This window comes from Trematomus bernacchii, unplaced genomic scaffold (genome assembly GCF_902827165.1).
Source record: "Trematomus bernacchii unplaced genomic scaffold, fTreBer1.1, whole genome shotgun sequence".
Lineage (NCBI taxonomy): Eukaryota > Metazoa > Chordata > Actinopteri > Perciformes > Nototheniidae > Trematomus > Trematomus bernacchii.
Genome location: NW_022987720.1, coordinates 28,699,753 through 28,718,326, shown reverse-complemented (window position 1 = coordinate 28,718,326; position 18,574 = coordinate 28,699,753). Strand labels below are relative to the sequence as shown.

At 39.9% G+C, this 18,574-nt stretch overlaps 1 protein-coding gene across 1 annotated transcript in view; it reads right to left on the bottom strand.

Moving 5' to 3' along the window:
• Positions 1-18,574, bottom strand: part of LOC117493072 (meiosis inhibitor protein 1-like) — a 125,154-nt gene that overhangs the window by 53,481 nt on the left and 53,099 nt on the right. Inside the window, 6 exon segments of the mRNA XM_034143462.1 lie at positions 1,429-1,609; positions 8,643-8,740; positions 9,573-9,633; positions 15,144-15,255; positions 17,133-17,280; positions 18,382-18,473. Of these exon segments, the coding sequence (XP_033999353.1) occupies positions 1,429-1,609; positions 8,643-8,740; positions 9,573-9,633; positions 15,144-15,255; positions 17,133-17,280; positions 18,382-18,473 (692 nt within the window).

Here is an 18,574-nt window from a genome sequence, read left to right as displayed (position 1 = left end):
AGCAGGAAATAAAAAGGAACTCACCTTGTGGTATAACCGGCAAGAGAGAAAGCCTTTGAGCTCCATACTGTTTCAGAAATAATCCTTGATAATCTGTGATATGGCGTTTCATCACGGCAGTATTTAGTTTAGACAGTAGCTGCCGGGTCCCGCATGAGCTCAGCCCCCTCCTTTTTAAAGCTTTATACCCCAAATCATCACTTTTGAAACAATAAGTGAAATAGAGGGATATGAGGCATGGCTAGAATGGGTGATCTGTTTGGTATTTTGAGCAGAACACTTCATAGACATGTTTTTAATATATTTGTATATATATCTGAGACCTATGCTATTGCCTAAAAATAGCATGATAGGTGACCTTTAAGACTCTCGTCCATACCACAAAAATATTTCCAGGCTTTAAAATTGAGAAATATTTGATTCCGTCAATGATTTTCCAGACATACTTAAACTATAAGTGCATTCACAGAGTAGCAGAGGCTACCGTTGTAGCAGAGAGGGCTTTGGTGACATTTTACTCTTTGTATTGATTCTCATCCCACATGAAACCTAGTCTCCTTCGAACAGAAACCACTCTGCAGCAGAACAAGTGCTTAGAATTTGTATCAGCAAAACGCTTTTTTTTTTACTGCTACTGAAATATTCATTTAATTTCCACAAGAATACCAGCTCAGAGATATTTCTCGATTTAAAACTGAGCAAAGATTTGCCTTTCTAATAAGCTAAATGTTTGCAAAACCAATTGCTTTTCTCCCTTTTCAATTATTTAAAACACTGCAACATAATCAATCAAAAAGTGAGTTCACCCTAAGTTTTTTATAAGCAGGAATTTATTCAACTATGCCTAACACACACATAAAGAGTTTTTCATAAATATGTCTCCTCCATTCGAAGCTTTTCACAGCTTTATTTAGGAGATAATGTAATTAGAAGTTTTCATGGCTCTCTTTGGAGAAAATTACTTTCTAAAGGAAAACGTGAGGCCTTTATTTCTATCTGGAAACTTTTAATTGAAAATGAGGATATGTCTGAAGCATTGAACAGCGAGGAACATTTTAATTTTTCAATTTAATTTAATTTATTTTACTTTTAGATGTATTAATGTTTTACATTTATTTTTATTTTTAATTCATTTATTTGTATTTAAATGTATTTATCTTTAATAAATATTTTTCTTATATATATATTTTTCAATTTTTTGTATTTTCATAATTTCCATCATGTATAGGTTTTTATTTTAACTGTATTCACTTTAATTGGAGTGATGTCATGTCAGCTGTTTTTGTATTTAATTATTTATGTTAGCAATATTGTCATTGTTACTTTTATGGTTGTATTGTGTGTTTTTGTTTTATGTGGACAGAAAAAGTGAGTAAAATGGTGATTAATTTTTATTTTGTGTGTATTTATGCCCTCTGCATGTGTCACCTGTCTCCATGCTGCATGGCGAGGTGCAGCAATATCACCATGCAGTACTGGGTGGCCCTTGGTCCTTTATATTCACTCAGCTGGAGCCCCGGGGTGTCACAGAGCAGAGAGGGCCAGTCTGACAGGCGGCAACACAGAGACGGGAGGTTGTGCAGCATGAGATTCTCCACCTCCTCAAAATCTAGGGGAAGAAAATGGAACAGAAAGGAAGAAGCATTAATAATAGATGCTAGAAACAGGGACAGGAGGAAGTTACAGAAAGAGACACACAAAGATAAAAAGGAAAGGATATGGATGAGGGAGTGAGATGGATGGAATAAAGTAAAACACAGCAGGAGAGGCCCTGAGGGATTATTAAAAGGGATCATTACTCACCAATGTTTACGGCTAAAAACCAAGCCAAAACTGAGGGTTCTGAAAAAATATATCTGGAGCCGAAAGTGAGTGGGTTTACGCTGATTCCTAATTATCTGTGTTGCATTAAAACAGAAAGCCAATATCCATCATTAACCAAGCTCTGGCATGGTTACATTGACATTTTAAAATCAATCTTAAAATAGCTATATTACCTTATAAAGGAATGGATGGTTTATGAATCAGGTCCCTAAAGAAGAGGAAATCAAGACGCAAAGTAGGGCCGCACGATATATCGTGTCGTGACGATAATCGCGATATGCGCATGCGCGATATTCACGTAAGATTTTTTTTAAATGTAGGACGTGCGATATTAAGTAGGCAAATGAACTCAAACACGTCATGTTACAATTATTTTGCTGCTTGCTACAAAAGGAAAACTCGCGCGGCTCTCATGTCAGGGGTACTTGAGTGAGTGACAGCAAACCACCAATCACAATCAAACCTCCAAAGCAACCGGACCGGGTGATCAAAGGTAAAAACAGTGAATAAAGTAGTTTCATGTGTTTCTCCAGGGCAGTTCGGCGCTGCTAACCGAGCTAGCTCAGCTTCTTGCTCTGATAACTTAAAATCCAGACGTCCCTGACTAAAATCCTTCATCCGGTTGAATATAGTTAGAAAAATACCAATTGTATAGCATTAAAGTTGGGGGTGTCGGACAAAAAAAACTGTCTTTTCTTCAATTCCTGTATTTTTTCATATCGCTATATATAATGCAGGGAAATCGCAATGTCAGTTTTTTCCAATATCGTGCAGCCCTAACCCAAAGAGCATGTGATGACGGGTGAAGCAGGAAAAGGAAACAGTAAGAAGGAGAGTGAAATTCATGATTTAAAGACTTGCACATGAGGCAAAAGAACCAGATAAATAAACAATACCGTATGAAGAAGAAAGATAGAAAATGCAGAGAAGTAACATTTTTTTTCCAATTATCTATGATGTCATGTTCAAGCTGAAAGCCAATGTCCATCAAGCTGTGGATATCAAACGTCCTCTAATTAAAATGTTAAAACAATCTTAGAATAGCCATATTCTGTTATATAAGAAACTTAAAATGTTTAAAAAGAAAAATCAAGATGAAAAACAGCATGCGGAATGACTGGACTACAAGGGATTGCATGACTGAAAGACTTGCAAATGAGGCATGAGAAAAAGATACTTACTAATTAAATAAACAAAGCCTATAAAGTTTTAGACCCCATTTACACGACAACGCATACGAAACGCAAACGAACCGATTACGATATCAAAAAAGTCTTCCGTTCAAACGAGACCGCTCGGGAGCGCTGGAGACGCTGTAGTACATATGCCCGGCCTGTAAGTGGCGCTGTACTTCCGCCACAAAATACACCAAAAGCAGCGAAGAAGACCCCCGAGCATGTCTGCCATGGTTGCCCTTCTGTTTATGCCCCGCTGTGTAGTTCTCCATGTCCACTTGTTGCTGATGGTTGTGGTAGAGGAGCTGTAGATTTTGCACTAACATCTATAGCATGGTCAGTAGCAGTAGCTGACAGCAGCTGACAGTAGCCGACAGTAGCTACCGACCATGCTACGGCAGTGAGCAGCAGAGGTGGGGAGAGGCGGGGCTATGGCTTCATCGTTATCAGGAAATGATCGTATAGGGCGTACACACGGAGCCGTTTGGCCCCCCAGAGCGTTCCGTCCGCAGATCTATCCACCTTGGGACCCGTTATCGTTTGCGGGGTCCGTTTCCGCGTTTCCGTTACGGCCTCGTGTGAACGAACGGGCTATACGAAAGAGAAAAGTAGCGGATACAACCGTTTGCGTTCTCGTGTAAACAGCACCTTAAGTGAGAAAAAGTAGAGATGAGACTATTTGCTCCAATTATCTATGTTGTGTTCAAGTAGAAAGCCAATATCCATCAAGCTTTGGATATCATGCGTCCTTTAATTACAATTTTAGAATCTTCTTAGGATAGCCATATTCCCATATTTAGTAAATGTAAAGGCTTTTTTAATATAAATGAGGTCCCTTAAGAATAAGAAATCCAGATGAAAACTGAAATGACGAGAAAGACACAGTAGGAAGGGGAGTGAAAGTATAAGGCACTCGATAACTGATAAGAAATAAAATGAATCATGTAAATAAAATGGTAAGAGAGGAGACGCAGTGAAAAGACAAAGGGAAGGGAAGATGTGAAGCACAGCAGGGAATTCAGATTTTCTTTTTCCAAGACAGATAAAAGAGCCGGACTTTCTGCAACCAAGCACTGACTCCATCTTTGGGTGATCTTCAGGGAACCGAATAAAGTGATATAGGGGTGAGAAAAGGGAAGAGTGGGGGAGGAAAATGAGATGCAGCTTATAAGGAAACTAAAAGAGACCAACACAGAAAGAGAGGAGAGAAAGAGTACCATTGAAACATGACACTGGATAGAGAAATTACAGATAAAAATAAGGTATTTCAACCTTTAATTTAGGAGTTAAAGAGGAAACTGTATGCAGTATTTGAAGGGGTCACAAGAAAAGTAAAAGCATAGATAAAAATATGGGTCAGTGATGCACGACTACCCGCGGGCAATGAGACTGTTAAAAAATTGAACTGTTGAAACAACTTCAAACATTCATCTGCTACTCAGTAGTATGTATCTAATACCTAATATATATATATATCATTCCAATAACTTGTATATAGACTCGTACTGCACTATTCCACATCATAACTTTATTTTATTTTATAACTATTATTATTTTTGTATTGCTCTTGCTCTTATTGTTATTATGTTATTATGTTGCATTGTTGGAGAAGCCTGTGACATAAGATTTTCAACTACATAATTACTCTGTAGCTATGTCAGATTGACAATAAAGAACCTTGAACCTTGAAGAGGGTCTCTGAGAGGGAGACACTACCAGAGAGGAAAACCAAGGTGAAGATGGGAATAGGAGCTGAAGAAATACAGATAAAGGAGGACAGATTAAATATAAACAGGGACCAAAAGAGGAGAGGCCAGGGCTGCAGAACCAGACAGAACTCCGTGGGGAAAAGGGAAGGAGAAAGACACAGAAATAAATGGTGTTGTTTTAGAAAGAAAAGGGGAAAATGAGGAGAAGGAGACAAATGGAGCGGTCACCTCCAGGGAACTGGTGGGCAGAGAAGAGAGGCAGAGGATGGACGGATGAGGAAGATGAGAACAACAGATGGGAGGAAGGCTACACACAGATCTACAAAGCAGGCTGCAGTGACATGTCGCCTCATGCTCAGGTTTTGATCACACCAATAAAGCTATTTGAATTTGAATAAAAAGGCCAGAGAAGAGGAGAGAAGATAGGAGCAACATTGTCAGCTATTGCACATCTTTGCCAATAGACCCAAGTTGTGGCCATCTGGAGCAAGTCTGTGTTAAGTATCTTGACTAGGGGTGCAACAACTAATCGACTTAATCGATTAAAATCGATGACCAGATTAGTTGCCAACTAATTCAGTCGTCGATTCGTTGGTGACGTCATCACGTGTGTTTTACGCGCCGTTAAGCTCCGACGTTATCGGTCTTTTTATCGGTACTGGAGACATTTAAAACATATATGTCATATGTATTATTGCTACATAAACATTATATCGCAGTCTTAGTGTCGCCAACTCCGTTTCTAATATGCAAAAAGACAAAAGAATGCGTCTATGATGTATTTTCGATCTTTCCAATCCAGACGAGAGATCTCTCTCACCCGTCTGTGTGTGAGGGGGCGGGGCAGTTTACACACACGCGGCTGCTACATGCATGCAACACACACACACACGGCTGCTACATGCATGCAACACACGGCGGGGATGGCGAGGAGAACTAAGCGCTCCAAGGTGTGGTTAAATGTCTCGATGTGGACAATGCTCGATGCCAATAGTGCAATAAGAGTTTAGCATGCAAGGGCGGTAACACGAGCAATTTGTCTAAACATTTAGCAAAAGTGCACCACATTCAGACGGAGAAATGCACCGGGTTCGACTGTGTTTTCTAGTAGCTCTGTAGCCCCATCCACGAGTAACTTGTCCACATCAGCAACACACAGAGTTAACAAAATTATACAAACACGGGTTAATGATTAGAGGTAACGGAGTTATTTATTTTGTTAAAGTTTCAGCTATTCTGTTTACAGTTCTGTCATCACATTATTTAATACGATTTGTTTCTTTTGATGTGAAATATTATTTATTTAATTTAAATAAAAAGCAATGTTAATTTTGTTCGCAATTTAATAATATATGTATTTTTGAATCAAGTATTCATCTTTATTGTCTTCATTGTTAGTTTCCACATGCCTAAAACAACCTCAAGCTAAATCTAAAAGTTGATGGCTAAATAAGAGCGTTTGAGAAATTGTGCAAGGTTCGAATAGTCGATTAATCGTTTCATTAATTGATAGATGAATCGATTATCAAATGAGTCGTTTGTTGCAGCCCTAATCTTGACAAAGAACACATCGACATGTCGACTGCAGGAGCCTGCGATCGAACCACCGATCTTCCCATTGGTAAAAGATCATCAGCTATTCCCGAAAGTGGTAAAAACTAATTTCTGGGATTTAGCACTCATTCCTGCAGCTTTTTATTTTATAAATGCGACACTAAAATACCTTCACTGAAGAAAACACAGAAGGATGCAATAAACAAACTACATCACGGACACATGACTTCACATCATCACCGCTAAGCTAAAGGCGGCTAATGTTCAGAGTGATGATGTTTAGCAGCCTCATTTAGACACTTGTTAGCAACCTCCGTTTTTATGACAGACATTCACCAGTGGGGGATTTAACATGAACATCTTTCAGCTTGTGTTCATTTCACTTCATTTCAAACCTTTATTTAACCAGATTGGTCCCATTGAGACAGTGTTGTAGTCAAGTCACCAATTCACGAGTCCAAGTCACTCTCGAGTCACCACTCTTCGAGTCCGAGTCCAAGTCCGAGTCACCAAGGGAGAGTCGTAGTCGAGTCCGAGTCCAAGTCCGAGTCACCCAAGGAATGTCCGAGTCGAGTCCGAGTCCGAGTCATCATTACCTGTGTTCGAGTCCGAGTCCAAGTCCGAGTCACCCAAGGAGTGTCCGAGTCCAGTCCGAGTCCGAGTCATCATTACCTGTGTTCGTGTCCGAGTCCAAGTCGGAGCGTCAATGTACAAGTCGAGTCCGAGTCATCATGGGGGGAAAAATTCACGAGTCCGAGCCCGAGTCCAAGTCAGCGTACGCGATAATTCACGAGTCCGAGCCCGAGTCCAAGTCATTGTGCGCGAGAATTCACGAGTCCAAGTCCGAGTCGCGTCAATCAGTGCGCGAGTCCGAGTTGAGTCACGAGTCCCGAAAATCGGCACTCGAGTCCGAGTCCAGGACTCGAGTACTCCATCTCTGCATTGAGATCATAGATCTCTTTTTCAAGGGAGACCTGCAGCATATAGGTTCCACATGAAACATAAAACAATAAAGGACATCATACATTATATTTACAGGATACATTTACATAGTTATAGACATTTACAAGTACCCATAGTATCAACGAGCATTTCATTTAGCCTAGCTTTAAAAACATGCAGAGGAATGAGATTGCTCAGTTTCAATTCTTGCTGAAGATTGTTCCAAGCAAGTGGAGCTGCGCACATAAAAGCTGTCTTACCTAAGACAGTCCTTGCTCTTGGCACATCTCACAATACTACATCATGCGATCTCAGACAATAGCTGCTTGCAACTCTGTGTTATCAGAGAGCAGATATAATACGGGAGTTTACCCAACAAAGCTTTATAAATAAACGTGTACCAATGACTGAGCCTCCGTACAGTAAGTGATGGCAAACCTGCCTTGGCATACAGGTACAGTGATGTGTAAGTGCAACTGTTAACTGTGTTAACGACAGACCTCATTTCAGTTAACCAGAAGTGTCAAAAATGCTGAGTCATTCCTGCAGAGAGTATACAGAACAGGATGGCAAAGAGAGGAAAGAAAAAGAAACATTCCCAATTCTGTATAACAACGTCTGAAATAACAGAAATATCTTGCATTAAATGGAAGAGTCAAATGTAAAAATTCATGGCCGAGAAGAAAACAACAGGCTGAAAAAGAAAGTAACAGATAAGGGGTGAGGAACGTGAGGCAGGCAGCGAGGAAGAGGAACACCAGTGTGGCGCTGCAGAAGCCATTATTCAAAGACACACACCTACACACTCGCTCTTACATCTCATTACCTTTAAGAAATATTTTAGTCAACTCGGGTCTCAAAGTCACATCCTGTCTCCAGGGAACAACTGCAGTTTACCATCAAATGTTTCGGGGGAAGTTAAAGCGGCTTGAAGGAAGAAAGGACCGGATTTTGGCATTTGTTTTTACTCACTTAAATAACATTTAATCAGCTGACACATTCTGAGCACAGTAACTTTAAAGTGAGCTGTAAACGTGTTTAAATACACAATAATACAAATCTACAGAACAAAATATCGCACGTCAATAACATCTTGAATGACAAACTATTAAGTCAAAGCTTTTTCAGAGTTATTTATAGGTTTGGACGTTTAGATTAAGGTAAAACCATCTGGAGTCCTTATCAGGCCTGTGTGTGTGTGTGTGTGTGTGTGTGTGTGGTGTGTGTGTGTGTATGTGTGTGTGTGTGTGTGTGTGTGTGTGTGTGTGTGTGTGTGTGTGTGTCTCTGTGTGTGTGTGTGTGTGTGTGTGTGTGTATGTGTGTGTCTCTCTGTGTGTGTGTGTGTGTATGTGTGTGTGTGTGTGGTGTGTGTGTGTGTGTGTGTGTGTGTGTGTGTGTGTGTGTATGTGTGTGTGTATGTGTGTGTGTGCGCGCATACCACTCTGGCAGGAGCTCGCAGCAGGGTCTGACTGGAAAAGTAGACACATGCTGAGTTTCTGTAGAAAACCACAGCATGATGCGTTCAGACGTTGGTGCCTGAAAAGATAATGAAGAATCAGAAATAGAAATCTGGTTTATTGCCAGGTAGGTTTTCACTTTGGTGCGTACAAAAACAGAAAAATGACTACGTTGTTAAAAACAAAAAAGGAGCTAGTCAACAAGTGTTTTTAGTTTAGCATTGTGCCAAAATTGTGAGAGATATACAGAGCAGTGTGCAATGTTTACAGTCTGGAGTATGAGGTAACGCTGTGTAAATGTAACACATAGTGCAAGAGGGAGAAATGCACTGAAAAGTCCGACTGGAATACATTAAAAAAAGAAAGTGAGAAAAGGGGCACACAGAGCACACATTTCCCACAATGCACGGTCCGAACAGTGAAGAGTGCACTGTGAGACACAGGACAGGATGTGCCTTGACTTGGTCTTTTCAAATATGAAACCAAGACCCTGCATGGTTCAGTTTCATTGCAGCTCAGAGCAGCGGGGACCTATCGCCTTCATGACCACACACGACACACACACACACACACACACACACACACACACACACACACACACACACACACACACACACACACACACACACACACACACACACACACACACACACACACACACACACACACACACACACACTTTTGGCTTTGAAGCTGCAGATCCGTTGCTCTGAGACTGACATGCTGCTGAGCAAAAGCTCTGAAATAAAAAGACGCCTGAGTCGAATATCTGTTGAATTTGCTCCGACAGGGAGTGTTGGTAAAATACTTTCTGAGTCACGACGGTTTAACACATAGACACACACTGTAGCACCTTGCAGACAGCAGTGCTTTGTTCATTGTGTGTGTCGGGTTATCTTGTTCCACTGTACCTGTTCCCCGCACAGAGCAAGCCTTTGTGCTCCAGAGGCAGCCTGAAGAAACCAGACGAGGCTGCAGAAGAGCAGAGGATGAGGAAGGAGATAAAGATGGAAAAATACTATTCATAAAACACTTCTGAAAACAAAAGTTCTCCCAGCAGAGGAACACCATTGTGCCATAACTTGACGAAAAAGAAAAAAAATTCAGTCACACTCAATGACACCCAAGCCTCACTACTTTAATATAGAATAAAGCGGTGCAGAAATGAGTCCTAAAACCAGGGAATGAGTTAGCATTACAGCACTTCGGGTTCACTCGTCTCGAACTCAATCAACTTTTGAATGTGTTTTTGATAGATGCTTGAAATAAGTTTGGACATAAAATACGCCAGGAAATACCCCACTGGTGAATGTCTAAAGCTTCAATGCGACTAAATATGGTGGCGGAGGAATGAGTCTTAAAGACCTGGACATGAGTTATGTCACGATTTGAGTTTTGTCTTGTCATGGTTTTATTTTGAAATTCTATGTCTGGTCTTCCTTCCTGTGTCTGATTGTGTTCACCTGTTGCCCTTGTGTTTTCTGCCTCCGCTGCCCAGCTGTGTCTTGTCCTCTGATTACCCTTCTGTGTATTTAGTCTTCCCCTGTGCTCCATGTCGGTTCGTTGTATTTTCTCACTCTCCATGTTTGTCACTTACCTCATGCTACCTGTTTATGATTCACAGTTTTTGTCTTGTTTTTTCATGCCAACAGCTTTGTTTGAATAAAGCTCGCTTTTGTTTGGAAACCCGCTTCCCTTTTAAACTGCATTTGGGTCCTACCTTTTCCCGAATCCTGACAAGTTAGCATTTAAGCACTGCTGGTTTTAGTAAGTTCTGGTTGACACAAGCTTGAGAGATTTGTCCTACGACATAAACTACTATTAATACTTTATAGCGTAACATTTTACTTCCACTGATTTCATTTATGCTTCATAATCATGAAAGTGGTGTAAATACGTGGAGATTATTCTATATATCATAACTTAGATATTATTTTCGGCAATATTCCAAAATCCAATGGATAAATCCCATTGGCTTTTTGGCGAGGGAACCCGTGCGATGTTATCTTCCGCGTTGGCCTACAGAAGAACGACATCACTGTGCCACTCTATTAGTCCTCAAGCTACACCCCCAATGCACTCTATATTCTAAAAATACCCTTCATCACTTGGCCACAGCAGAGGTAATAGGACAGCAATCCTGTTCTAATTCTATGAGGAGAAGAAGCTATATCGTTAAGATGTACTTAATGCCTTGGCAGTATCAGTGGAGCATGGAAAGAGAGAGATAGCAGCCCTCACTTATTAGAGGGAAGTTTTCATTTCATAAAGCTACCTCTCTGTGGACCTGAGCCAACGTACAGCTCAGTCGTATCAGCAGAAAGTTTCCGTTCTGCTCTGTTGACCGCTCGCAGCGTTAATATAAAGTTCCCTCCTTAACGCCACCACTGTGGATTGTCTCGATGCCCGGGGCGACGTGTTTCCTGTCAATAATTGAGGATCATCATGTGGACTGTCAGCTTTGGACAGATAGCTGAGTTTTTACACCCTGCAGGGATATTAAATTCCATCAACACTAATTTGAGTGAACAGAATCAACACGTTAGCATTATATTTGCTTGAATCTGCTTAAAATGTTTTTTTTTTACTATTTTTAAGTATCCACAGAAACAGGAAAGGTTTAACTGTATCAGAGGAGAATACAATCTATGTGGTAATGAAATCCAATTAGGGTTTTTGCTCTTTATATGATTAGCTGTGAACTTTAATAGTATAATTGCTCCGGTTTAGACATGCAAGGCTTTGACAAACTGTATTATAAGTAAGGTACTTAATTGGCAAATCTGTATTAACCCTTGTGTTGTGTTCAAAAGCTGTTACTGTTCATGGTGTTCGTGGGTCAATTTTGACCCATGATGTATCTCAGTCCAAAACACAAAAAAAATGACTATCATCCAATATTGTTTTAACTACATCATAACTAACTTATAATGCATTCATAACCGTACAATCCTGTTGTAATTTAATGTTATGGCCCAAAACACATTACACCACATATTGCACACGTGCATATGTGTGTTCAGGTTCAAGTGTTAGTGTACATATTCTTTGAGAAAGGTCGAGTTCCCGTGGGGGGAGGGGGGCAGAGGGAGGGGAGACCAGGTGCATGTTGCGAAAAATTATTGTTACAGTGGATGAAGGGGGTGGGGCTGGGGTCATGGATGTATAATAAGAACTGGATACAGTGTGGGAGGCGGGGTCTCGTTCTTTCCTATAGAGAGGCGAAGTCCCGCCCATCTACTTCCGACCCATGGGACCTTATTTAGGAAAAAGTATGTATTGAAGTCAATGGAGAGAGAAAGATTATCTTTCGATCCCGTTTGAATTGTGCCACGAATTACACATATGATGTTTGTCAATCTTAACAAATAATTTCCATGTCAAAAAAGTCGTAAAACTGTTGAAATATAAGACTATGAAAAATACGCAACTAGAAAGACTACAAATCCCAGAATCCCGGTCCCGCATGCTGGCTCTTACGAACCGACTAACTCCCCTTGTATGTACGTACAACTCTCAACATGCCCAGACTTGGAGTGATTTTCACCTCTTTTAATACTTTTCGCCTCATTCTGAAAGAAAGAAGTGAAATGTGCCAACGTGACGGCCGTCTTGGTGTGTGGTGCGAGACGGGAGATGTAGTCCATTGAGCGGTTTCACACAAAAAAAAGTGTTACTTCACAGTTTTACGACAACAATTTTTTTTTTTGACTTGCAAAATTATCTTTTAAATTGACAAACATCATATGTGTAATTCGTGGCACAATTCAAACGGAATCTAAAGATAATCTTTCTCTCCCCATTGACTTCAATACATACTTTTTCCGAAATAAGGTCCCATGGGTAGATGGGCGGAACTTCGCCTCAAAACAATGCTGCTGGGTCTTCCCAGACCCGAACACCAAATTATACACTTTTTTTTTTAGAGACCTTCAGACTTGGCTAAAATTGTCAAAATCTGTTTTGTAGTGTTTATATAGCTGTGGTGGATATCATGAAGCCTCGTTCCGATAAAAAAAACTAGAGCGTAGTTATTATATAATTTTAACTTGAAACGGGTCACGGGAGACCCGAACACAACATGGGGAACAAAACAGCAGGCTTTTTTAGAAGTACAGTTTGTTTGATTATCGTGATGTTTTTCTTTCCAAACATTGTGGGCTCGACACTCACAGGCCTTTAGTTTTCCAAAACCAGCAGTATGTTCAGTAACAAGTCAAAACATCTGAGGCTAATTTAAAAAACACCAGCTGACTCAAACCTCAGTGCAGTTTATTAGAACTTTATCTTTATATTTTCATCACCCCTGACAACCATCAGGGCAGATTTGGAAATATTTTATACCTAAACTGTTCAATAAGAACTCAAATACTGTGCCATAATGCAACCGTGAAATACTTATTATTAGTACTGTGTGACATTGTGCATGTACAATTATCTAGTTTTCATCATTATTATCTTTAATTATGCTTATACACCACTTCATAATATTCACATTTTTACATATTGTTAAAATTGAACTACAATATTTTGTAATACAATTGCATTTTTTTCTCTTAAAATAATATAAATATTTGTATTCCTTTTAATTTTATCTTTTTATGCTCATTATTAGTTTAAATAGTTAAAGGTGGGGTAGGTAATTCACTTCAGAAACACTATTTGTTATATTCCATGGAATGCTCTTAACATCCCGATAGCAATGAATACATGAAATGCTTTGACAATAAATACATTAAAAAATGTCATCTGTGGAAGCCGTGGCGCTGTAAAAAGCACGACCAATCATCTGAGCCGGCCCGGCTAAAATAACTGGATGGCCTACCTGCCTGTCAGCCTTCCATCTGTGCACAAACTTATCTCGTGCCCTCATTGGTCATGTGCGCGTTCGTGTGTGTTGGAGGAGGGGCTCTGTAAGGAAGTCTGAAGGAAGGGGCAGATTTTTTTCGGCTGCTTACTTTCAAATTCTAGCACACTCGAGCTGGTTTCTCCATTATTACCTACCCTACCTTTAAGTTCTTACATTTATGTGAATATGATATTCTTTATGTGAATATGTTATTCTATACGCCCTTTGTAAAAAAGTATTCAAATTAATTAAATTCGTTTTTATTGAAGCACACATGTCTTTTATCTATTTAAAGATACTTTACAAATGCAGATAAGCTGAGTCATGCTAAGGATGCTAAGGTGGAGAAGATAAATGTAAGAAGGGATGCCAGTGAAGTGTCAGAGGCAGACTGTGAAAAACCCACCACGTCGAATGTGAGCCGGCAGCAGCCTTGGCAGTGAATCTGATGAAATATTAGCAGAGAGTGAGACAGAGAAAGGGTCTGTTGGCCTCGCAGAGCAAATCATCCCAAGGTCGGACAGTTCACAACAGTACTGGAGAGAGAAAGCTTCACAATTACCCCAAACTGTCTGCCTCTGCATCCAAGAGACTCTCTAGTGCCGTCTCAGGGATTAATGAGAAGAGGATCCGGCGTCTGCTAAGATGCTTATTTTCCTCAACAAAACCTTCGCTCAGTTTGACTTAAAGTAGGAAAACTAAAGGAAAAACTCCTGTAGGTGCTTCAATAAAAGCTAGGGATGCTCCGATCGATCGGGTCCGCCCCAAAATGTGCTTCAGCCAGTCTGGCAGTCCTTTTGATCGTGTGCTGCGAAAGATAGACATTAAATAGGCTGCTATGCACGTGTGTGAGCTCCACCGCTGTGTCTGTGACGGAACCGCGTGAGCAGAGCAAAACACACACTAAGAGGTAGACCTTACACACTTAGCTTTTTTATTACCTTCTGAACAAGATAAACTAGTTATACATATATTTATTCTCACTGTCGGGTCACTCCTTACTGGATCAGTGAGCTGCATATATTAACTGGACAGGCTGTCGGAGAGAGAGAGAGAGGGGGAGAGCGAGAGAGAGAGAGAGATAGATAGAGAGAGAGAGAGGGTGATGAGAGAGCGGGGGGGGAGAGAACATGCTTCCGCGACTGTAGCATCCCTAGTAAAAGCACTTTAAAAACAGGCCTTCATAAGGACAAAAGAGAGCACTCTTATTATTTGGTTGTTCCGGTTTTACTGCAACACCTATTTTTATGCTACACCAAGTTTGAGTGCTCCTAAATTCTGTTTAGTGCTGCACTTCGCCAGTTGAGACTTTTATTTGTTGTGACTGTGAATGTTTAAGTTAATTATTACACCGCTTCAAGGTGGGATTGTTCTTGTATTACTCATTTAAATTGCTCTAGTTTAATTGCAATGCTGCACCGAGAAGGGCAATGTATAAAGACATCTTTTATTTTGTTCACTCGGTTATTTGTTTTTAGAATATTTCATTTTGAGTGTGAGTAATTTGCCAAAACTGACTACAGTATAAACAAAGAAAAAGATTAATATGACCTTTATATATCGTGGTAATATCGTTACTTTGAATAGTTTTGGCCCTGATAATTATGTTGTACAGTTGAATTGCCCTACTCACCTAGCTTATTCACAAAGACAGGCATGAGAGACGGAACCAGGGTGAACTGGGAGGACAGGATGGAGTAGAAGTGCTGCAGAATCTGAGCGTGGGGTGCCTCCTGACACATTCTCTACACACACACAAAAGAAATCAAAGGCAATTAAGGCGAGACACGGCAGGCAAAAACATCGTTTATCATGCACTGGTCAATTTTGAGATTTTGTGCTATTGTGATTCCATAACATGTTTTCTTTCAGGCTTTTGGAAGGAAAACATACAAAATACACAGTTAGGTGTTTATTTGACTATAGTTTGTCTATTTGCATCTGTAGATTTCTCCTAAATTCACCAAAAGTTAGCATTCTAACGTAACATAAAGTACCGCGACCGCTGTTTGCACCATGTCATCAGAGGTATCGTTGGAAAGCTCCGTGTCTCCTGCACAATCTCATCGGATCCAAATATGGTCATTTCCTTTGTATCAGCAACCAATCGTGAAAGTACAAAGGGGTCTTAAACCAAGAAACTAAATCTCATTGGCTGGTGTCAATTTCTGACCTTGGATTTGTTCACGTGGTGTGCTAAAACACTTCCTAGTTTAGCTTTCCGCTGGAAATTTAAATCTCAAAATGACAAAAGAACAGCGAAAAAAAATGTTCACAGAGAAGAGGACAACAATTGTCACTTGCACGAAGCAATGTTAGACAAAAAACGTATGATCCCGAACATGAAATATCTTCACGGAGTGCGTCGATGCGCAAGCTGTCATCCAGAGAACAGCAGGGTTTAGGTAGCGACTCACAGCAATCTTTAAAGGTCGTTTTCTCAAAATGAGTTTTTTCTCCTATTCTGACATTTCCACTTCAGTTGCACTTACATACACCAAACCTTCCAGTTTTATTCCTATCAATATTCTGAAGGTTTTTACAGAAGGGTTTGTTCATATATCATTCATAGTCTAAAAACACAGCGAAAATTGATATTTTAGAGCTGATAAAAAGAGATATCCAAAATCCCTTCTATAACAAATTTAGATTATAATATGACTACAAAATGAAACAAGAATTTTGAACCTGGCTTTATCCAATGTTCAGGTTTGTGTTCCTGAAATGTGTTAAAATATGCGCATATTTAATGAGATTATTTCTATTTGCATATTTAAACATGCTATTTCAGAAAACTTGTAATACAAAAAACTATTTTCTTAATGTAAGTAATTAACTGGAGACATTTTTAGCTGATATCTTTAAGTAAAAAAAACTTTGAACACTTTCTTCATGTCTGGTTTAATGTTAGCTTGTATAGAGAAGTACAGGACGGTGTCTTTTTGGAGGACGACTCAGAGGTTAGCATCGCAAGTGTTCCCTCGACAGAAAGCCAATTGGATTTTAAAATATTTCAGAAAATTAGCTCTGTGGCAAAAATCATGTTTATGATACTAACACTTTTTGATCAGCAGGATAATCGTCACATATTAACAGCTTTTTATAATAGTGGAAGCGAAAATGCAATCTCATGAAGTTAAAAGCCAATGATAATAAATCAAATAAAGGAACTACAGCACGCTCACATGACTTCACGTCGATATGCTAAGCTAAAGGCGGCTAATGTTCGCAGTAGTTAGCAACCGATGTTTCAAGGACACAAAAAAGCTTCAGACATTCACCAGTGAAGTATTTACTGACATATTTTATGTCGTAGAGACGTAGAACATACATACAAATATTGTGTTGACACCTTATTTTGGGAATCTAACCAAAAACACGTCCAAAAACTTAAGAGACAAGTGTTGAAATGCATTCATTTCCGGGGTTAAGGACTCATTCCTGCACCACTCTATAGAACCAACCTTGAAAATACACTAGAAAATAAAACAATAACTAGCACTACAGCAGAGGTGGTGATCGATAGACTAGTGTGTGTGTGTGTGTGTGTGTGTGTGTGTGTGTGTGTGTGTGTGTGTGTGTGTGTGTGTGTGTGTGTGTGTGTGTGTGTGTGTGTTCTCACAATGACAGTGGGTATCCAGACGGAGTCGCAGCAGCACAGCAGACATTTGCACAGAGACTCCAGTGAGTCCTGGGATTGGCTCTGTTTAGAGGGAGCTGTGAATGTGTTTTCCTTCAGGACGGGCTCTGATGCACACTCCTCAGCCAGCCTTAGAAAACACAAATAAACACAAACATAACCACTAACCTACACACAGAAATAACATAGAAAACACACAAGAAAAACCTGCAGATTTAACTCAATGACTTCATCTACATTTCAACTGAAACCTCCATGGCTCCTCTAAAATGCAATAATATTCTAATTGGGCATTTGAAAAAGAGAACACTTGATCCAATACACTACTTTCAAAAACTGTACTTGAGAAAAGCAAATCATAAAGGCAAAAGGTAATACTTGTTAAGATTAGATTTAATTTCAAGGTCACCTATCATGCTATTTTTAGGCAATAGCATAGGTCTCAGATATATAAAAATATATAAAAAACATGTCTATGAAGTGTTTTGCTCAAAATACCAAACAGATCAGCCATTCTAGCCATGCCTCATATCCCTCCATTTCACTTCCTGTTTCTAAAGTGCTGATTTGGGGTATAAAGCTTTTTTTTTTTTTAAAGAAATTGATTAAAAAAGAAAAAGGAGAGGGCTGAGCTCATGCGGGACCCGGCAGCTACTGTCTAAACTAAATACTGCCGTGATGAAACGCCATATCATGGATTATCAAGGATTATTTCTGAAACAGTATGGAGCTCAAAGGCTTTCTCTCTTGCCGGTTATAACACAAGGTGAGTTCCTTTTTATTTCCTGCTTCTTCACACACATGCTCTCCAGTACAGGTTAGCTCTGAGTGTTAGCGATGCTAATGTAAACACCGACCATATTACGTCCAAAACAGTCGGGCATTGTTTCTGATAGCAACGTTTCTGATAGGGCCGTGGGTCCACATTTCAGATATTACGTCATATCGGACGCAAATCTGGATCAGCTCCGTTGTAGCCCCGTTTTTAGAGATTTGGGTACGGAGGGAAAGAGAGAGGGTTTTATTTTCTGACGCTGCGTGAGTTCCCTGACACACCGGGGACACATGTTGATGTATAAAAGACATCAAAAAGTGCATTTTGCATGATAGGTCCACTTTAAAATTGATCATAAAACAATGGAAAACAAATTACACTTGTGACTTTATTCCCTTTAACTATCAAAGTGATCCCATTAAGCTCCCTGAGTGTGTGACTGGACGATGTGCTGACCTGCAGGCAGCCTGAAAACAGATCAGCGCCTGGAACAGAAATCCCTCGGCTCTTGAGGCCTGGCTGTCTTTGCCTGACCTCGTCAGATTCCTCTGGGAGAAAACAGAGAAAGATGAGGAGAAATTAAATAAACATCATCTTATAAAAGCACTTAATCAATATCTTAAAATGTATTTAAAACATTTAAACAACT